The sequence below is a fragment of the Bos javanicus genome, chromosome 19 (genome assembly GCF_032452875.1).
Source record: "Bos javanicus breed banteng chromosome 19, ARS-OSU_banteng_1.0, whole genome shotgun sequence".
In the NCBI taxonomy this organism is placed as follows: Eukaryota; Metazoa; Chordata; class Mammalia; order Artiodactyla; family Bovidae; genus Bos; species Bos javanicus.
The window spans coordinates 28164501-28185346 of record NC_083886.1 but is presented as its reverse complement, the minus strand read 5'-3'; the positions used below and the strand labels follow the sequence as shown (position 1 = coordinate 28185346).

General features: G+C 50.7%; 2 protein-coding genes and 1 long non-coding RNA gene across 9 annotated transcripts in view; 1 reads left to right on the top strand and 2 right to left on the bottom strand.

Annotated features, from left to right (window-relative positions):
* Positions 1 to 42: 42 nt before the first annotated feature.
* Positions 43 to 1798, bottom strand: RNASEK (ribonuclease K). Its single transcript, XM_061390948.1, has 3 exons — positions 1585 to 1798; positions 817 to 893; positions 43 to 430 (listed from the first exon to the last, which is right to left on the bottom strand). Exons 1-3 carry the CDS (start codon positions 1660 to 1662, stop codon positions 289 to 291), a joined length of 297 nt encoding a protein of 98 aa, XP_061246932.1. The 5' UTR covers positions 1663 to 1798; the 3' UTR covers positions 43 to 288.
* A 100-nt stretch (positions 1799 to 1898) lies between these two features.
* LOC133232037 (uncharacterized) overlaps positions 1899 to 20846 on the top strand; it is a 141591-nt gene continuing 122643 nt past the window's right edge. For all 4 annotated transcript variants that reach the window (XR_009731286.1, XR_009731285.1, XR_009731284.1 and 1 more), the window contains exons 1-2: positions 1899 to 2511; positions 4665 to 4745. This is a non-coding gene — a long non-coding RNA (uncharacterized LOC133232037). The remainder of the gene's footprint in view (positions 2512 to 4664; positions 4746 to 20846) is intronic.
* Positions 3557 to 17139, bottom strand: ALOX12 (arachidonate 12-lipoxygenase, 12S type). 4 transcript variants are annotated; one of them, XM_061390920.1, is made up of 14 exons: positions 17005 to 17139; positions 16244 to 16445; positions 14880 to 14961; positions 14653 to 14775; positions 14432 to 14535; positions 14014 to 14174; positions 13018 to 13161; positions 12011 to 12220; positions 8126 to 8212; positions 7751 to 7920; positions 7122 to 7243; positions 4970 to 5070; positions 4678 to 4848; positions 3557 to 4557 (listed from the first exon to the last, which is right to left on the bottom strand). In XM_061390920.1, exons 1-14 carry the CDS (start codon positions 17137 to 17139, stop codon positions 4378 to 4380), a joined length of 1992 nt encoding a protein of 663 aa, XP_061246904.1. In that variant the 3' UTR covers positions 3557 to 4377. The 4 variants fall into 4 exon arrangements, with proteins under 4 accessions (XP_061246904.1, XP_061246903.1, XP_061246905.1 ...); XM_061390919.1 differs by lacking the exon at positions 17005 to 17139 and having other exon boundaries at positions 16244 to 16700; XM_061390921.1 differs by lacking the exons at positions 4678 to 4848; positions 17005 to 17139 and having other exon boundaries at positions 16244 to 16700.

The following is a 20846-nucleotide window of genomic DNA, read 5'->3' as shown; positions in this document are numbered from 1 at the left end:
AACCCGGGTACCCGCCTCCTAACCCAGACACACACACGAGTCTTAAGAGAGCAGTTTCTCTTTATTGTGGAACGGGACGAGGCGAGGGGGCCGGAGGGACAGGGAACGGCCAACCCCAACCTCCCTCCACAGGAGCCGGGCGCCAGAGTTTGGAGAACAAGGGATTGAGTCTCTCGCCAAGAAAACCTAGTCCGCAGAGGGCGCCAGAATGGGGGGCTGGGGGCTGTGACCTGGTGAGGAGAATCTTTAAATAGAGGAGGGGGCTGGAGAGGGGAGCGCGACCGTACTCTAGCGCACCATGTATTCCTTGCGCTTATTGAGCCGAACTTGACAGAAAGAGAAGCCTCCGAGGAGGAGGTAAAGGCTCGCCGCGATGAAACAGTTGTAGCTGACTTGCTCGTAAAGGTTGTATATGTTCTGGGGGCCATTCCTAGGGGTGGGGATTAGGCAGAGAAATATCAAACATTAACAGCATACAACATTTAGGGAGCACTTACTGTGTGCCCTGTACCGTTCTAAACGCTTTAACGTGTATTATCTTATTCAATCTTCATAACCCTTTGGGGTGAGTTTTGTTATTAGCATCCACTTTGCAGGGGTGGACGGAGGCACAGAGAAGTCCAGTAAAACTAACAGCCACATCTAAAACGGTGGGTTTAGGATGGTCTCTGAGGTCTGACTCCCAAGACTGTTCCTGGGTGCTAGAGAGAGCACCCAGTTTCCCAGGCACCGGGCCCCAAGTGTCTAGCCTCCTGCCATTCTCCGCCCCCTCCCCCCGCCCCCAATTCTGACCACATCCCCTGCCTCTCCACTTACTCAAAATCTTTCTCCGTGAAGGGGACGTCCTCAATTAGCACAGCAGAATGGACATTGAAAAAGATTCCGAGCATTATCTAAAAAAAGAGAAAGGGTAGGTTGTTTTAACTCAGGCATCTGGCCTGGTCGCTGCCTGAACTCCCACTTCGAATGTTGCCACAACATCTGGGTCTGGGAATTACCAGAATGAGCTGGGATTAGGGATGGTTGTTCCCGGATCTGGACTCCGGTCACCTGGAATAGAGCTTGAATGGTGACACAGAGAAGACGTGGTTGGGGCAAGGGCAGGAATAGTGAACAACCCAGGAACCCTGATTATCCTCCTCTCTGGAGGCGTCATTATCATGGGACAGGGCGAAGGGGCGGGGGTAGAGGGAATCGGCACTTCTCCATATTATTTCTCCCTTTAGTGGAGCGGGTAGAGTCCTGAGGAAATAAGGCCTAGCTATCCATTTCGGGAACAAGCGGTCCCTCTCCCCACTGCCCTCCATTCAGCTCAAGGATCTTTCAAGAACCTAGGTCTCCTTTTACCTTGAGGGTACTCCAGATTTACCAGCCCCGGCTCCCATTCCAAGCTCCAGCTTCCCCTCGCCCCTCCAAACCCCCATTTCTCAATCCAGTTCTGTCTCATTCTCCAGAGGCTAATCAACTACCCCCTCCAGCCTGTTTGCTGCTTTTCAAGGCCTGGAGTCTCCTAGCCTTCCAGCCCTCCGACACTGAGCCCCTCAGGCCCTCTCCTCTCCGGTTGTCGCCCGGCAGTCCCCTCACCAACATGATCACTCCCCAGGCGCTGAGGACGATGCCACAGGCGGCCAGCTTGGGCCCACAGCACAGAAGCGACGCCATGAAGAAAGGAGTCGGGGATGGCCTAGATATGGGCCAGGTAGGAAATCGGTGAGAGGAAGGTCGTAGGAGCTTGAAAAAGAGCTGGACTTGGGGGCTCGAGCTGCGGAGGACGTAGAGCTGGGAGTGAGACCGAGGGGCGTGGCCTCCGGGCTCAACCATCGGGCCTGGGGGGGGGTGGCGCCAGGCGGAGAACGCTGGCGCCTCCGGGTCCTCTCGGGACTTCCGAGGGGAAGGGCGGTATTTCTGAAATTAGAGTCCACTATTGACCAGTATGGATCAATAACTGGGGAGCGAGTTTTGTAGGAGCAAAGGCCTCCGATTTCTTGGCTACCCCCCTCTCCAGTTTGGAATGGGAGGAACCAGGGTGTCACGTGACCAAGTTTGTCAAGTCAGCTGACGAGGAAGAATGGGTAGCCCGGTTTTGGAACAACGTTTATCTCTGGCGGAGCTCCAGGTAAACTTGGCGATGGGCTGTCAGCAGCCGAGGATTGAGATTATGTCATTTTGGTCTCAGATACCTTAGTTTTGAGTGGTGTCCTGCGGTGGGAAAATGGTAATTGAGACAGATTTACACCGAGAGAACGCTTCTGTCTCCTCTCTACTCATCCGTACCGTTTGAAATAGACCCTCTGACACGGTAAAAGGAGATGGCAACCCATTCCCAAGCCCAGGCGTGCTGTCGTGGCTAGAACGCTTTAAAATTGCTGAGAGTTCTTGGCATTGGAGATCCTTAAGTAACGTTTTGTTACCAAACATGGAATACTGAAGAGTTTTGGATACCAAATCCAGGAAAAATATGGGCGTTAGGAAAAGTCCAGGGGAAGCGGACTCAACGAACAAACTGTTAAGGTGAGTGGGCCTGCCATGTGTGCTGGAGAAGGCAATAAGTGCACAGAAATGTCACTTTTCTTCCTTACTGTAAACTGAGAAAACGGAAACTTTGAACACGATAGAGTCCAAGATTTTAAAGATATGAATAGGTTATGTACCTTCCAAAGAAAAATTTTGTATACCTCACTGGTGAAACGGAGAAGGCAATGGCACCCCACTCCAGTACTCTTGCCTGGAGAATCCCAGGGACGGAGGGATTGAGAGTTGGACACGACTGAAGCGACTCAGCAGCAGCAGCACTGGCGAGAAACAGGTCTATAGACATTATTCAGGGGAATAGTGGTGTTTGAAGAACATAATTTTTCCCTGAGTTTTTTGTACCTTTTCTAGTGAGGACAGTGGTCATAGTATAATTGAGAGGGGTCATTTTGATCCCAAGACCCCAGAACCAGATAGACACTGCCAGTGGTTAGCATAACTTTGTGATATTTCCCCCTTTTTTTTGTATGTATTGTTCTTTAAAGGATCCTGAAAGAGAACTTGGAACCTGGGAAACACTTAGAGACCCCAGGGCACTGAAGCTCCTGAGGAAGTGACCTTCAGACATGTATTTTGTGTCTCTTTTGTTTGAGACTGTTTGGAAGGAAACCATTTTGGAGTGAAAGGTTTTCTTTTGCCTTAGAAGCACCATTCTCATTCGGGGACTTTGGGGGTAGGTGTATGAATAGGAGAAACAGGGGTGGAGGGAAAGCTGCCAAGGTAGAGTCAGGAATTTTTAAGTTGGCCACTAAGCGTGAAGTCAAGCTTCTGGGAAAGGAGGATGAATTGAGGTGGTCGATTTCTCCAAGAAATCTTCCCCGCCCTCCCTCCCTTACCACCTCCCCCAACCCCCCAACATTCTCTGGATGTTTCTCAGATAAGGTCAGTGCCTCAGGCTGCTTCAGGGGCACCCTGGTGCAGGTACTGCCCCTGAGGGCGAAAATCCACAGGGTTTTGTTGTTGTGTTTTTTGCATTTTAAAATAGTTACTAAACTGAACAGAGAATATTCTGTGACACAAGAAGTTCATATTTCACTGTCCATAAATAAAGTTTTATTGGAACATAGTCACATTCATTTACACATTGCCTGTGGCTGCTTTTGTGCTACAACAGGAGTGTTGAATAGCTGTGACAAGAGTCAGTGTGGCCTCCAAAGCCTAACATATTATCAGACCCTTTCCTTAGGGGCTTCCCAGGTGGTGCAATGGTAAAGAATCCAACTGCCCATGCAGGAGACACAGGTTTGATCCCTGTATTGAAAAGATCCCCTGGAATAGGAAATGGTGACCCACTCCAGTATTCTTGCCTGGTGGGCTCCAGTCCATGGGGGTCACATAAGAGCTGAACATGACTGAGTGACTCAGCGTGCACGCCTGCAAAGGCCCTTGGGCTCATAGGATACAGATGTAGGTGGTTTAATTGGGAAAGGAAATAACCTCAGCAGCAGGATGAATTTGAGCATACTCTGGGAGATAATGGAGGACAGAGAAGCGTGGTGTGCTACAGTCCTGGGGGTTGCAAAGTGTCAGATGCAACTTAGCAACTGAATAGCAACACAGAGTTGACTCATTGGAAAAGACTCTGATGCTGGGAGGGATTGCGGGCAGGAGGAGAAGGGGATGACAGAGGATGAGATGGCTGGATGGCATCACCGACTTGATGGACTTGAGTTTGAGTGAACTCCGGGAGTTGGTGATGGACAGGGAGGCCTGGCGTGCCGCAATTCACGGGTCGCCAAGAGTCGGACACGACTGAGGGACTGAACTGAACTGAACTGAAACTCAAGATGGAATTGTCATTCCCAGAGCTGATCTGCTGTCTGCCTATGGGGGGCGCCCTAGAGCTCAAATAGTGACGCTGTTCTCTATGTGGCTGGGCTTTAGGTATTCATAGGGCAGGTCAAGTTGCTCATTGCGGGCTGTAATTTCCCTTTCCAAGTTTTCCAGATCTGTTTGGAATTGGTTTAGTACAGATTTGGCCTTGGGGTCTGAGAAATACTTTTCTTTGTGATGCCCCAGAGGCACCTAAGAAAGAACAAAGGATCTAGTCAGTTTTGAGTTCAAAGGCAGAGACACCTAGAGCCTTGCCCTACTCTGCTGTTCCCTTCCAACTGTCATTTCCATTTCCCCAGAGTCCTCTCTTACCATGTCTGGCTGACGGCGACCCAGATGCCATGTGATGGCCATTTGAAGACAGGCTTGTCGGACATCAGGTAGTGAGCCCATCACTGTGGCCATTGTCACATCTTCCTTAGTGGTGGGTGGGGGCATCCGCATTGTGCAAGGGGCATTAGGGACCCAGGCATACCAGTCCAGCTGGGGGAAGAAACTGCAACCCTAGGATCCTAGTACTTAGGGTTTGAACCCCCATCTCTCCCATGGGCATCCCAAGTCCAAACACTTGCCTTCAGGGGTCTGGGCTTTCAGCACTCCATACCTGGCCCTGGTTGATGGCCCCATGCTGAGCAGTGCACGTGAAGACACACATGGTAAGGAAATGGCAGAGTTGATTCTGGGACTGGAAGGAGACAGGGAAGCCTGGGCAGAAAAGGAGCAGGATTTAGAGGCTGCAGTCTGAGAGGAGAGAAATAAAGGCCGATGTCTTCAGATGTCTAGATTTTAGAATTGATGGATGTTTGTTTAGTTCATTTATTCAAATATATTTGCATCAGACATGGGCTTCAACTCAGACTCAAGTAGTACAGTTGGGTTACTTAACCTCTCTGAACCTCAATTTCTTGACCTGTAAAATGTGAGTGATACCTATTTTATAAATGAGTTAATCACCTGGTATGGAACAAGTCTTCCAATAAGCAATTATTATTATTTTGGAAGGGTGGCGGGGGAGCTGAAAAGGTTTGAGTGATCAGAAACCCTTTGCCTCAAAAAGTGGTTGAGAATTTAGGGATGTTTCCTTCTGTTTGCAGACAGGGAATTGCAGGTGTCTAATTTATAATATGAAAGATAAGCAAAGTTATAGATTTACAATGTCACAGGCAAGAGAGGCTTTCTGCAAAGATTATGTTCAAGCCACTCAATTTATGGTGGAGGTGGGGCTCAGAGACCCAGTAATCCTGTCAGTTAAGGTGAACAAATGTAATCACTCCCTTTTTATAGATTAAAAAAAAATCAAAGACAAAAGAGATTAAACTGCTTGTAGAGCTTTCCTGGTGGCTCAGTGATAAAAAATCCACCTGCTGATGCAGGTGTGGGTTCATGGGTTCAGTTCACTGGGTGGGGAAGATCCCATGGTGAAGGAAATGTCAACCCACTCCAGTATCCTTGCCTGGGAAATCCCATGGACAGAGGAGCCTGGTGAGCTACAGTCTGGGCCATCTCATAAGAGTTGGACACGACTGAGCGGCTAAACAAACAACAGGACTGTGGTAATTGGGAAAAGGCAGAGGCTGACCTTGAACTTGGGTTCCTAACTGCTAATCTCAGGTTTGTTTTTATTTTAGCACATTTTTTTCTAAAAAGTCTTCTGAGAAAATGAGGCAAAGGTGAGCTGTGAGAATTGAGGGAGAGTGGATGAAAAGAGAATGAGAAGCACTTATTGGAGGCTAAAGTTGACATGTGGATGTTTATTTTCATTTTCCAAATGTAGATGCTGGGTGGGGAAAAGATGGCCAAGGAGAGGAGGAGGGGGTCTCCCGGGAGCCTGTGGAGCCCAGGGGACAGACTCAGATGTACTAGAGAAAGTTTGGTCCTGGAAGGGACCCACCACCCCTGGAAGGGGGGTGGTGCAGCCACTGATGCTCCAGAGGGACACTCCCTCTTGAGGGCAAGTGTCAGGCTAGTGCTCACAGCACCCCCAGAGGCTGGCCATAGCAGCTTCCCAGTAAATATCTGTAGTTACCTCACAGAGGCAGAGATGTCAGTGTGAAATGTGAGGGACAGGGACGGAAGGAGGATTTGGAGCAGGCCATGCTGGCCTGTGTGTGTTAGAGGAGGAGGAAGCCAGGAAGAGCCAAGAAAGGCTGCTTCTTCCCCAGAGGATAGAATGCCAGTAGGGGTGCTAAAGGCAGTGACTTGATTGTGGGGGAGGCTGGATCAGCCAAAGCGACATGAGCCTCAAGGGGGCACTGACTTCAGGGTTGATACAAAGCCTGTAGAGCGTTGTGTTTACATCTAGAAATGACCTTGCACTGTGGTCATTGTGCAGTTGGCCTGGACTTTCTCTGTGTGTGCTGGACAGTGGGAGGCAGGAGAAGAAGAGGGAAAACAGAAGGGGTCATCATGGACTTTGGTGGACAACTGTTCCCATTTATGTCCTCAGGAAGGAATAGACAGCCACGAGGAGAGAACGTGAGCCCCAGCAGGGCTTGGGAAGATCCCCCACTGTTCCTGGGGGGTGCCATGCTGTGGCAAGTTAGGGGAGGGGGTGAAAGTGAAGGATGATGGCCAGGGTCTCTGAGGAGGCCGATCCTTGGGCATTGGGAATTGTCCTGAGTCTTAGGAGGTGGAAATGGTATTCAGGTGTTTGAAGTGTGGAGGGCAGGGGGTGTGATGAGCGGGCGGGGTTCTGAACTCAGACTCTGCTCTGGGCAGAGTGTCTGAGGAGCTCCCATCTCTGGGAGGGATCTCACCTCGCTCCTGGGCCTGGCGCAGCCCCACCTCAGTGATCTCCCGACACCAGGCCTGCAGCTCAGGGTCCCCTTTTACAACGTCGTCCCCATGGTAGAAGAGGTGGACAATCCCCTCCACATACCTGCCCCGGGGAGAAGGGAGGTGAGCTCCTTAAGAGGAGAAGGCTCTGGCTTCTGACCTCTACACTTTTCCATGGTCTCTGGCCAGCTTACTGTTGCTGTGTCTGGGTATAGAGTCTTCTAGGCCTGCCTTTTGGGTCACTCCTAGCTGTTTCTACAAACTAGCCTAGAGAGGAAGGACACATGGGTCCTTAGTTCTAGGCATTCCCAGACATTGTTGAAAGCCTTTCTTTCTAACAAAACTGCTGATTTGTCCAGATCCCTCAGTCTTTGCATCCACAGCTTTCCCAATCTATGCTCTCTGTCCCCAGTCTGCTCCTCAGACCCCACCCACTGACTCCTCACGCTTCCTCATCTCTCCCCAGGATCCCTTCCTCTGCTTTTCCTGCCTGGACCTTCTTGTTTTCATGTTCCTTCTGCCCCATGCTGACCTTGGGACCAGAGCCCCACTCGCCTTCTCCCCACCTCACCCCCGCACCGACTCATTTCTTGGCTTCTCCCTCACCCACCGGGCAGTGATTTCCCAGAGCCGTAAAGCATCACAGGCGTAGAGAGCACCCGGGGTTCCCAGCAGGCGGCGATCAGCCAGATCGTCAAGAGGACAGAGGGAGCGGTAGGTCAGCTGAGCCAGGGCCCGGCGGAGCAAGTGCACATGGCCCCCTCCACCGGTGCTCACTGCCTGGGACAAGAGAGATGCAAGGCCTTGAGGAAGAAGCCAGTGCACAGTATATAAAGGGTTTTCAGATGTGGCATTTTCACATTTTAGAGACATGGATATAAAGGGCTCATAGGTTTAAGGGTCAGGACATTCATCCAGGTTGGTCTGGGATCTTGAAAGTGGCAAGAGATGGTAGAAAGTCAGACAGTGATACAGCCCTACTCACTTTATCAAATATGCCTCCGTCTGAGATGAGCTGAGTCCGTGCCCTGGTGTTGATTTCCATCGTGTAGCGGATGTGTGGCATCAGGAGCTGGGAAGGGGGAGAATAGAGGGGGTCGATTATGGGGGACATGCTCAGGTCCTTCCTTGTAGGCAGCATGATGGCCTTCTCTTCTCTTGACGCTTTCCTCCCTTGACAGGCTGGTCTCTTCCTGTTTCCATGATCACACCATCTTATGATCTTGTCACCTCTGTGAGTCGTCATTCTCTCCAGCCACACTGACCTGGGTTTCACTTCAGCAGTCATTTTATATTTGTCCAAGGTACAGGAGCCTCTAAGTGTTGACCTTTCTCACCTCCTATCCTCATGTGATAACAGCAGCTGATTATAGGGTCTTTTGCCTTTTGTCTCAGGAGGCTACAGTGATGCTTACATGAGTGATGCCCTTGAATAGCAGCTGTTATTTATCTTGATGATTTCCACCTGGAGTGTAGGTGGCCTTTGAGAATCAGCCCCTTTTGATTTGCTTTTACTTTTTTTCTTCCCCTCTTTGGCTGTGTGGCATGTGGGATCTTAGTTCCCTGACCAGGGATCAAACCTGCAGCCCCTGCATTGTAAGCATGGAGTCTTAACCACTGGACCACCAGGGTCCCTAATTTGCTTTTTTTTTTTAATACTACACATTTATTAAAAAGGTCAAAAGTTTAAAGAGACTAAACATATTGGTAAGGATATGGAAGCATTGGAAGTCCCAGACTCTTCTGGTAGGAATACAAAAGAAAACAACCATTTTAAATCATAGTATGTGCTGATGTGCTCAGTCACTTAGTCATGTCTAACTCTTTTCGACCCCATGGACCATAGCCCACCTGGCTCCTCTGTCCATGGGATTTTCCAGGCAAGAATACTGGAGTGGGTTGCCATTTCCTACTCCACGGCTGATTTGCTTTTATACTCTGTCATCCTCACAGCTTAAATTAGTCTCTCTACTTATTTCCAAAGTCACACCTCCATCCCCTGGTTGCTTCATTGTCAGGTTTTGAGGGGTAGAGTTGGGTACCTTCAGTGAGGAGGAGCCATACTGTGCCACCTGTGTAAGCAGCAGAGGTGAAGTGAAAGTCACTCAGTCATGTCTGACTCTTTGCAACCTCACGGTCTATACAGTCCATGGAATTCTCCAGGCCTGAATACTGGAGTGGGTCGCTGTTCCCTTCTCCATGGGATCTTCCCAACCCAGGGATCGAACCCAGGTCTCCTGCATTGCAGGCGGATTCTTTCCCAGCTGAGCCACCAGGGCAGAGAGGCTGTCATCAAATCTCCTCCCACCCCAAATTAGGCAGTTAGACTCCCTCTATTTTGCAAGCTTTTCAAGAAATAGCTTTTCCTTAGCTATTAAAAAAGGCCATCTGATCTTCCATGCATTTCTTTTTATCTCAGACCTTTTTGTTTTCATTTCCACCCAGTTTATGTACAGATTTCACAAAGGGTTGATATTTATCTAAGTAGTTGTTGCTGGAGACTTCAGAATGAGCCAGAGAGAACTATGGGGTCAGAAGGCCAAAGCAGCTCACACTGGACTGAAACTTCAGAAAGTTCATGAAAGTTGCTGAGTGTCATAGAAAGCCCAACATCCACTTGAGAGGAGAAGCCTGAGGACAAACAATTCTTAATAATAATCGGGACCTCCTCGATGGTCCTGTGGCTAACAATCCGCCTGCCGATTCAGGGGACACTGGTTTGATCCCTGGTCCAAGAACTAAGATCCTACATGCCAGGGGGACAACTAAGCCATATGCCAACTACTGAGCCTGAGCTCTAGAGCCCACAAGCTGCAGCTGCTGAAGCCCACTTGCCCTAGAGCCCGTCCTCCACAACAAGAGAAGCCACTGCAGTGAGAAGCCCACGCACCGTAACTAGAAAGTAGCCCCCACTCACCACAATTAGAGGGAGCCTGTGCACAGCAATGAAGACCCAGCACAGCCCCTCCAAAAAAGGTAATAATAATAAAAATTGCAAGAACTAATTTTTTTCTAGCTTTTAGCCTGTGTCATGCTATTAGGTCATTTTATCCTTTAGCAGCCCCACCATGGTGTTCCTTTTGTCTCCTTTTAGACATGAGGACACTGAACTCACACCTGTACAAAGGTTAGGACTCAGGATTCAGGCCTTGGCAGTCTGAATCCAGAGCCTGCACAGATCACCTCTGGGACATTGGCCAGCTTGGCTCTCCTCTGTGTGCTGATAACAGTGCAGCTCTTTGACATGATGTTGCTCTGGGAGTGGAGACAGGTGGGCACAGGGCTCAACTCGTAAAGGGGGGATATTTTCAGTGTGAAAAGAGGCTTAGCCTATCCAAGGTGAGCAGAAGATAGTGGTGTAGGAGCACCATGAGATGAGTAAAATCCAAGATTCTGCTCATCACACTGGACACCGTCTTGTCGGTGCCACCCCAGCCTCCCGAGAGGCCACAGCTACTGCTGGCCAGGCTTTAAAGGACCTGGCAGGCCCCCGGCTGAAGTACAGTTCAGTCCTTCTCCCTGCAAGGTCCTCACCTGTGTGTCCTGCCAACACTTCTGATTCCATGAACCTCAAACAATCTCATCTTCGCTTCCCAGCTGGCTTCTTTCCTGGCTTTCCTGTTTCTGACAATTGCTCTGGTTCATATACTTGTTTCATATGCATATATTCATATACAGTTTTGTCCCTTTTGCCTTGTTCTCTATATCTAAAATGTCATCAAGATTTTGAGGACATTTTTAAGCAAGCATGAGCCTTATGTTGCTGCTGTCAGCTGAGCAGTAGATGCTGAGCTCACTCTTTTATAAAATTACAGGATTTCTAGATCAGTCTCCCACAACCACCCTTAGGCTCCTGAGTGTTGTAGAAGCTTAGACCTCTGACTTTTCTGTCTGTGCTCTGATACCCAGGCTTGCTGCAGCTACTGTTGCTTCCCTTCCCCAAGTCTGATGATTATTATTTTTTTTAGCTGAGCCACGTGGCATGTGGGATCTTAATTCCCAGACCAGGGATCGAACCTGTACCCCCTGCATTGGAAGTGTGGTGTCTTAACCAGTGGATGGCCAGGGAAGTCCTTGATTTTTTTTTTTAATTCTGTCACCACCTTGCCAACACATGTCTTTCTCCATTTCTCTCCTGGGCTGGGATAAGCACCCTGTTAGGCCACTCTCCTCGCCTCTTGCTCTGTTCCTACTTAGCACTCTCAATTGGGGTGGAACGTTCTCTATCAGTATTCTAGTGTTTACCAGCTGTCTCGTGACTTCAAATTCTAGGTCCAGGTATTGTTCACGTGGTGGTGCCCATAAGAACTTTCTGGCTAAATCATAAGTCTACTAAGGCAAGAACAAGGCTTTTGTTTTACTGGCAATATTCTGGCTATACTCTGGGCCCATTGCTAGATTGTCAGATCTGAGAATCTCAGAGGGTTCCTTTGTAATATGTCCTGAAGAAATGTTAAGTGACTCAATTAAAACACAAGTCTCAAAATATTGATACAGTCTTTCTTTCTTCTGTTCTCCCATCTTTTACAAAGTGATAAAATTTTTTTGCTGCTATAATATCATATGATGAGGCTTCCCAGGTGGTGCTAGTGATAAAGAACCTGCCTGCCAGTGCAGGAGGTGTAAAAGTCCTGGTTCGATCCCTGGTTCAGGAAAATCCCCCAGAGGAGGGCATGGCAACCCACTCCAGTATTCTTGCCTGGAGAATCCCATGGACAGAGGAGCCTGGCGGGCTACAGTCCATAGGGCTGCCAAGAGTCAGAAATGACTAAAGCAACTTAGCATGCACACATGCAGTATCATATGATATTGGCCTCTTTCCTTTCTTTGGGGTCTGAATGAAGTAGGACGTGGAGGGTAGAGGTGGTACCTTGAAGACAGGGTGCAGCCCTGGGAGGCACCTCATGGTGGCCACAGCGATGACCTCAGCCAGCAGATGGGTGTTGAGCAGATGGTACTGGAGCTGATGCAGTTGGAAATCTGAATTTCGGACCCAGGTCTTTGCCAGGAGCCAGGCAAGTGGAGGATCCGAGGGCAGGAACAATGGGGGGGTCGGGGAGATGGGGCTGGGAGGCTGGATCTGGGAAAAAGAAATTAAGCCTTCATTTAATTCCCACTTTATGTGTGACCTTATGGTCAGCCATCTTGGGGAAACAGATGAGTAAGTACGATTTTTGCCATCCAGGAGGTTGTAATCTAGAGGATTAGGAGGAGGAAGAATGAGGCCCCTTCCACCCTGCCTCTCACTGTTGTGGCACCGTGCACCCATCATGGTCTTCAGGGTGAATGCAGGGGATCTGAAGCAGGGAGTCCAGTGAGGAGGTCCTGATGGTGGTTTGGGAGAAATGTGATGGGGGTCTGAGTTATGGTGGGGGATGGAAGGGGAAGCTGGGTGTATGAGATAATTGACAGGGTTTGTTAAACTGACTATTGAGAACAGTGGGAGAAAAGAGAGTGGACTGAGGGATTAATTAGTGACTCTTAAAATGTGTTCCCAGTCTTGAAGCATCCACGTCACTTTGGAATTTAGAAAAGCAAATTCTCGGTCCCCATCCCAGATGGACTGTATCAGAAAGTCTCAGGCTGGGACCCAGCAAACTGTGTTTTAACAAGTCCTCTAGGTCATTCTGAGGCACACTGCAGTTCAAGAACCACTGGGTATAGGATGAGAACTCCAAAAGGCCATTATGACTCTTGAACAAGTCCTTCCAGTTGGGCGAGTCAGGAAAAACCGGGCTGTAAGCAGAGTGACATGAGGACAGGTCTCACTGTGTGAGGATGGAGCTTGGGAGCCAAGAACCAGGGGGCTGGGTCATCAGGTGCAGAGGTGGAGGTGAACAGCAGCAGAGTTGGGAGGGGGTGCCTGGGGCACCTCACCTGGATGACCATGGGTAGCAGCTTCCCACTGGGGTCCATCTTGAGCATGACGAGGGGGGCAGCCAGGTACTGCTTCTCTCCTCGGATCACATTGGCTGGAATTCCGTCCAGGAGGATGAAATCAGCCTCAAACAGGGAACCGTTCTGGGGAAAGGAGGAATGTATCCATCCTTTGAGTTTAAAGTCTAACCCAAGAGGGCAGGGGCAAAGGGGGAAGACATTTCAAGACATTTATCTTGATTCTTGCCATCATCCTGTGTCAGTTACGGAGTCTTATTGGCAGAACCAGAGCATCTGGCCTGATTCCTCTCATTTTAAGTGACAAACAGCCTAATGAAGGTAGATGTCTTGTGCAGGTCCGGTTTCAGAATGGGTCTGCCCAGTCCAGTGTGCACACTGGCCCCTTGTCCAGATGGCCAGGCCCCTACCCCACCATCCTGCAGTGATCTGCTCCCTGTGTTCAGCTGTCACCAGCTCAGCAAACGCTCTTTCACTCCTCCAAAACTCACCTCCTGTGTCAAGGCATCCGCAGAGGTTGCCCTGCCAGCACTGCTGCCCAGTCCAGTGCACACATGCCCATGACATGCTCACATCTGGCCTTGCTCATCATCCTCATATTGCAGCTCACCTCCTCCAAACCCAAGTAACCTCCACAGTTCTCCCCCACAGTTCTACCCCCCTGATGGCACATTTTCCATCTTTCTTCCTCCCTTTGGACACTGGTGTCCAGGGCACTGATGTCAACCAGGAGACGACATTGTCCCTTGTAACACCACTGGCCCTGTCTGTGCCCTGGGGCTCCATCCTGTTTCTCCTCCATGCTGGGAGCTCCTCAGAGTTTTCCCTACATACTGTATCACCTCTAGTTTTTTCCAGCACTGGAGTCTGGACCAAGTGTTACCACAGCCTCCCTTCCTCAACTCATCTTTGGTCCTTCCCCTTCACCACTTCTGGCTGCACTGCCAAGGTGAGAACAGCGCAGGGTGGGAGGGATACCTGGAGTTCTCTCTCCAGCTGGGCCCGTAGCTCCTCCATCCCCGAGGGCAGCACCAGCCGGGAGGGCAGAGAGGTGCAGCGTCTCAACAGCATGGGGTTGGCGCCATTGAGAAACTGGTAGCCAAACAACTCATCGTCCCGCCAGCACTGGTGAACCTTCTCTGTGGGGTCAGGATGGAGTGGAGTGGAGGAGGAGGTTTACACGGTCGGGATGTCCCTCCTCCAGGCCCTACCCCAGCAATGTAGGCATGTGACCACCCCATATCCAGTCCCTATCTTTTCATCTTGAGGCCTCTGAGAAATGACCCAGCACAATATAGTCTCATCTGTGAAACACTTATGAGGGACTGTGGAGTGTGAAGGTCGGGACACCAAGAGAGGCCATCAACAGGTTATAGAGACATGGGGAACCACTGACCAGCCAGGGGGCTCTTCTGGCCCCAGAAGATGAGATCAAAATCCTCCAGACTGGTCCAGGAGCTCAGGAGGGTGTAAACACGTTTGAGGACCATCTCCAGAGCCCTAGAACAGGAATCAGGGCATGAACCCACTTGCCCATCCCTCAGCCCCTCACCATCTACCACCATTTTTTAGACCTCCCGGCCCTTTCGCCACTCTGAATTCCAAGCCTGTTCTCACCCCGCCTTCAGTGTCCACTCAAAGTCCAGCCTCTTCTCCTCGTGGAATCTCATATTTGCAGGTAGATCGTCTTCAGAGCCTGCAGCTATTGTCAGAGGTAACCCTTCCTTCCAGGTGGCCCAGCTAGGAAGTGGGGACAAGGCTTCAGGAAGGTTGCCCAGGTCAGTAGTGGGGGTGGGGTCAGGGAAGGGGGATACCACTGAGAGGCCCTGTGGGTGGGTGGTCACCGGTATATCTTATGTCTTTCTTTCAGCTCCTTCTCTCGATGTCTCTGGAACACGTCCAATGCATTGTTTCCTGCCAGGCGGGCTGTGGAGATGTTAAGACAATTGGCCACAGTCTTTGTGGTCCTGGGCTCTCCCCCGCTTGTCTTCATCTTCCTTTCAGCAGTCATGGGCCCTGCTCTGTTGCTTTTATCTCTGGCCTTGCATCACTCCATTGATTTCTGAGACACATTTACTTTGTCATTGCCAACTGTGTACTCTGGGTTTTGTTAATCTCAACCCTCATCTCTTGCCTTGAGACAGTCTCACGTTTGACATCTTTTCTTGTCCATTAACTCGCCTTTCCCCACTTGATCCTATTTCATCAGTATCTATTGTTGGAAAAATCACTGTAATTAAGGTGATAAAGTCTTGTGAATCCCTTGCAGTCCAGTGGTTAAGACTCTGCAAGTCCATTGCAGGGGGCACAGGTTCAATCCCTGGTTGGGGAACTAAAATCCCACATGCTGAGCAGTGTAGCCAAAAAAAAAAAAAAAAGGCAGGGGGTTAAGTCTTAGTCACCCATATGCCCTTACCTGTTTTCTTCTGTATATTGCCTTGGTTAATTTCATATGTGCTGAACCTCACCTACCACACCTCAGCCGTCTTTGGAAAGCTATGGGGAACAGCTCTTTGCTTTCTTTCTCTGATTTCACTCTGTTGAGACCCTCAGAGTCTATTATCACCTTGTTCCTGCTCTTAGCTGCATATTTGCTCACTGGTGTCAAAGTGATGTCTTTCTATCCTTACTTGCCCTGGCCTGCATTTTCCTCTGTGATCATCTCTCTTACTATTTCCCATGGTAATAGATTCTGTATTGGCTGTCCTCATTCACCCCCACCCGCTGTCAGTGTGCACCCTGTCCCTCATGGTTTGCTTCCATGTTTTTCCAACCAAACCAGCTCTCCAAGTCACATTGTTTATTATTTCCCATAGCTGTCTCCTCTCAGGGTTGCCTCCATCCACTATTCCACATGCTGCCTGTACCTGCCCTGCCCCAACTCGTTCTTCATCCCATACAGATCTCCTTTCTGCTTTTACTTCGGCACTTCTGTTTCCCATCATTGCTGCGACTCCCATCCCCTGCCCTCATCTTCTTGGAGGGTGGGATCTACACCTGAACTTATGTCCCTGTCCAGCTCCACTTGCAGCCTTTTTTTTCCTGTGTATAAATTTGGCATTTTATAACTTTCCAGTGTCCTGCCTTCTCCACACTTGCTGAACGCTCACTTTCCTCAAGGCCCTCTGACCTTCCTCAGCTCCCCATCCCACCCTTTCCCATCTGTTCTCCAGGACCGTGCACCCCTCCTTCCGACACTGCCCCTCACCGGTGGCCTCTGGCAGGCACAGCACGCCGTCACCCTGCACCCAGCGGTAGCACGGGAACGCGGCCTCCTCGCAGGCTCCAGGGCCCCGCACCGTGATGCGGTCGCAGAACCACGCGTCCTCCACCAGGGAGTGGTGTTTGCGCAACTTCACGAACTGCAACGGCCCCAGGTCCTCCGGAACTTCGTGTTCAAACTCCTCCTTCTGTGGGACCAGAACCCAGAGACAGTAGCAGGGTTCCAGGAAAGGCCGTTTTGCCGGGGTGGGTGGGGGGTAAGTAATGCGGTGGAGATAAGAGAGGAGGGGACCTTTGTGTAGCCTCGGTTGGCCAGGCCTCTCAATACAGCATTCCTCGTTCTGCCTCCGGACGCTTGCGCGGTGGGTCTCACCCCTATCGCACCGGCAGAATGAGGGAGCCCGGCGCGTGGCCCGCAGTGTCTTGAATTGATGTCCTAGCATCAGCACCTCAATCGGTCATTTAACTGAGCTCCCCCCGCGCCCTCCTTACTAGGAGCATCCCGCTTGACTTCAGATCCTATACTGACACTGGCACGGGTCACTTGAAGGAGTTGGAAGCTGTGAGGACCAGGGCCGTCGGGGAGGGAGAAGGGTGTGCACCCTGCCTGGACCCTGGCTCCCAATCCTCTCCGCCCAGGCACCGGCGGCCCAACACCTGAAAGCCCCAGAGGACATGGTCCTGCCGTCGTTTCGCCCCCTATCCCGCCCCCTCGCCGGCCTCCCGCGTCCCAGCTCGCCCGCTGACCTGGCCCCGCGCCGGCCGCAGCTGCAGCTCCAGCTCCGTTTCCCCGCGCGCCCCGACCAGCCACAGCTGCACGCGGTTGTGCGAGCCGGCGAAGAGCGAGGCCCCGGTGGCCACGAGGATGCGGTAGCGGCCCATGGCCACCCCGGCTGCTGAAGCGAGGGGAGCCGGGTCCGTGCGCGCTTCTCGAGGCCGCCCGGGGCCGCCGGCAGGTGTCGAGGAGCCTCAGGGCCGGTCCCGGGCCTTTAAAGATGGGCCCGTGTCCCCGCCCTCCTCACCACATTCAGGCGTTCCCAGTCTCCGCCCCAGACTAGCCCGAACCTGCGAGCCGCCGAAGAGCCGGCTGTGGGGAAGAGCCGCGCCTCCCGGCCCGAGCGCAGCTGCGAGGGAGATAAAGGGGCCCCGGCCTGGGGGAAGCCGAGAGGACGGATGTGCCCGAGTTTCTCCTCCCGAGGAGGTCAGGGGCCTCGGGGTTGAAGGGAGCAGGACGAGGACACTCCCCGAGGTCGCCGGGACTTTGGGGGAGCTTGAAGGAAGAGGGAGTGTGTCAGTCTTCCAAACGGAGGAGAAAGTCCCTGCTTTTGTGGGCTGGGACCTGGGGAAGACCTTGGGCCGAGCCCTGGAAGGTCGACCTGGGTGGCTGCGCTGGGACATTCCTGGAGAGTGGGCTTCTCTGGACCCAGTGCAGCCCAGTCAGTCTTCAGTTTCTGATTGCTACCTGATTTGAGCGCAGTCCTTCAATAAATGACCAGAGTTTCCCCAGGTTGCCTAAAACTTGGAAAAGTAACAGCTGAGAGACTTGCTCCTCACCCCACCCCCAACCTCGTGTCAAACATGGCTGGGTTAGGACACCCCCCCCACAAACACATACACATCAGATACTGCATGCTATGCATGTTAAGTCGCTTCAGTCGTGTCCCACCAGGCTCCTCTGTCCCAGGGATTCTCCAGGCAAGAATACTGAAGCGGGTTGCCATTTTCTTCTCCAGGGGGGCTTCCGGACCCAGGGATCCAACCCGCATCACTTTATGTTTCCTGCATTGGCAGATGGGTTTTTTACCACTAGCGCCACGTGCCAACCCCTTCAGATACTGAGGGAGGCCTAACTGAGGCAGGGCGGTGAGAGCTTCCTTTTGTCCTGTCTTCATAGTGGGTGCAGAGAATGTTAGGGACCCAGGTGTGAAGGTGCGATGTGGAGCCACTTAGGGACCCAGCATCCTTGGCCGATTCCCATGGACTTTGTCCCTCCAGAATGAATACAGCCTCTTTCTCTTCTATATGTTCCAGGTACATTTTTATTCTGGCCTCACTGACCCTGGCGGAGAAGGCAATGGCACCCCACTCCAGTACTCTTGCCTGGAAAATCCCATGGACAGAGGAGCCTGGAAGGCTGCAGTCCGTGGGGTCGCTGAGGGTCGAACAGGACTGAGCGACTTCACTTTTACTTTTCACTTTCATGCATTGGAGAAGGAAATGGCAACCCACTCCAGCATTCTTGCCTGGAGAATCCCAGGGACGGGGGAGCCTGGTGGGCTGCCGTCTATGGGGTCGCACAGAGTCGGACACGACTAAAGTGACTTAGCAGCAGCAGCAGCAGCAGCAGCAGCACTGACCCTGGTGCTTGCTTTCCCCACAAGAATCCAATTTTCTCCTAAAAAACTCAGGTGTAAAGTTCTTATTAGTCATGACTTTCTACTTTTTTCATCTTCCCCCTTGTCTTTATCCCACTTTGAGCACACACCCCCACCCCCACTGTCTCCTGGTCGTTTGTGGCACTCAGGGCCAGAAACTGGGGAACCAGGGAGCAGGAGGATGATTCAGGGCTCAGGCTTTAGCACCCACCCAGGAAGCCTCTTGCTGGTCCCTACCCAAGTCTTCTTGGCCCTAGTCTTTATAAGCATTTGGCTCACAGTGGACGTGCTTGGCAGCCTGGGCTAGGCCAGGGCAAGGTAAACCTGCTTTCTTGAGCCAGACCCTCAAAAATGACAACATGTTGGTCTTTGGTGGGCATGAGAGGGATTCCAGTCCTGCCTTCCAGCCTCCAGACCTTACAGAAGTGTCTGATCCTTACTGGGTGCCCTTCCCCTTCTTATCTTCTGGGCCCACTCCCGCCTACTGCATCCTCAGTGCTCGGGGCTGGTGTCTGCTGGCTTCCAGTTTCCTCCAGTTTGGGGTATCCTGTAATATCCAAATAGTGTGGCTCACGTTCCCCATCTTTTGTAGTAGCTGAACCTGGCCTTTCCACACGTGACCTTCAAGTGTCACTTTTACCTAAAAAGAAAGTTTGCGTGATGCTTCCAAGACTAGTCCATACTCCAGCCTGCTTCTCTGCTGTTCTGTGACACCTTTTCTGCCTGCTGGAGCATACTCAGAGGCAGGGTGGGGGTGGGGATGGATAATCCAAGCTACTACATATGCTAATAAGTTAATGTTTAAAACAGAACAATACCTGGCAGTAGTCTCCATATGTATTCATTGCTATTCTATTACTTACATTCTGGAAACAGTTTTCAATTGAATGTCAGCATCAGTGTTTCTAGAACTTTCTCTGCCTCTCCTCACCCCATATTATTTTCCCACATCCTTTCCATTTAGAGGTCTTACTCCTCAAAACCTTCTCACTTATTCTTTTTTTCTTTTTCAGCTCATGCATTATATTGGGAAATATAATGAAAAACAAGATTTCCCAACCCAGGAAAAGCTCTCCACAAAGGCAGTGGAGAAAAGAAAATAGTTTTATACTTGAATAAGCATTACCAGAATGTGATGTGCGTCACAGGCCATCTGCTAAGAGATTGTAAAGATAAAGTAATCCCATCCTGTTATAGTGCCAAACAGATGCAGCCTTTACACATGTTCTCAAGATAAACAGTAACTAGTTCTCAAGTAAGAGGCTTGAGAACACCATTTGTCACACACCGTTCATCCTAACTTTACCTGGTGATTGGTGATCCTTGGTGTTATTAGTAGGGTTAATCACAGGAAAACCAACATCCTCATATCTTTATGACAGGAAGTAGTTTTGCATCTCGGAGCAAGGTGCTCACCTCAGTTAGGGTCCTATCCTCTCACAGAAACTGGGAGGTGGGGGTGCTCTCTGTCCTGATTTTTCCATTTCAAAGAGATTACTGCCAGGGCCTTGAGAGAGAGACATTCCTGGGTCATAAAGCTGCAAGAAGCTGGTTTAGCTTCTAAAAAGATTCCCATACATTTCAAAGAGACAGAGAAAGAACTTTTCTGTCTTTTCTAACATTAATGCTCTAAGGAAGGGATTGGAGATACTTCCCTGGTGAGTCCAGTGGCTACGACTCCACACTCCCAATGCAGGGAGTCCGGGTTCCATCCCTGGTCAAGGAACTAGACCCCACATGCCACAGCTAAGAGGTCTCATGCTGCAGCTGAACAGCCCACATGCAGCAACGAAGGTTGAAAATTTGCCTTTGCCTCAACTAAGACCCGACGCAGCCAAATAAATAAATAGTAAAAGAAAAGAAAGGGTTGGAAGAAGTCTCTTATTTTCAACAGAGAGAATTAAGCTTCTTATTTTAAAACATTTACTGGTCCTTACAGTTACCATTTGTTCTTCTGTTTACCACAGGAAGGACCAGGGGCTGGCTTTTGCAGTAGGGAAGCCCGTATGTGCACCCCAAAGCTGGACTCTCCTCTTCTTCCAGATCCCCAGGGCCCTGTTTTCTGTCTCACTTTTCTACCACCTCTCTTTGCAGGATAATTTAGCTTCTTGATCAAAGCTTCTCTCACTAGATACTTCCCCAGGGACTGTGGGCGAGGGAGGTGGACCTTGCATTTCATAGCCAAAAAGTCTTGTTTAAGTGTTTTGAACACAA

What these genes read in the sequence shown, in the direction of transcription:
- ALOX12 (XM_061390919.1), bottom strand. Translation starts at nt 16,700, where the DNA reads ATGCTAGGACATCAATTCAAGACACTGCGGGCCACGCGCCGGGCTCCC. An exon ending in TGCTACCCATGGTCATCCAG is followed by an intron (nt 12,221 to 13,017) that starts GTGAGGTGCCCC and finishes TCTTTTTCCCAG; the next exon opens with ATCCAGCCTCCCAGCCCCAT. An exon ending in GGGCCATCAACCAGGGCCAG is followed by an intron (nt 4,849 to 4,969) that starts GTATGGAGTGCT and finishes TTCTTCCCCCAG; the next exon opens with CTGGACTGGTATGCCTGGGT.
- RNASEK (XM_061390948.1), bottom strand. Translation starts at nt 1,662, where the DNA reads ATGGCGTCGCTTCTGTGCTGTGGGCCCAAGCTGGCCGCCTGTGGCATC. An exon ending in CCTGGGGAGTGATCATGTTG is followed by an intron (nt 894 to 1,584) that starts GTGAGGGGACTG and finishes CTCTTTTTTTAG; the next exon opens with ATAATGCTCGGAATCTTTTT. An exon ending in TTCACGGAGAAAGATTTTGA is followed by an intron (nt 431 to 816) that starts GTAAGTGGAGAG and finishes CCCCACCCCTAG; the next exon opens with GAATGGCCCCCAGAACATAT.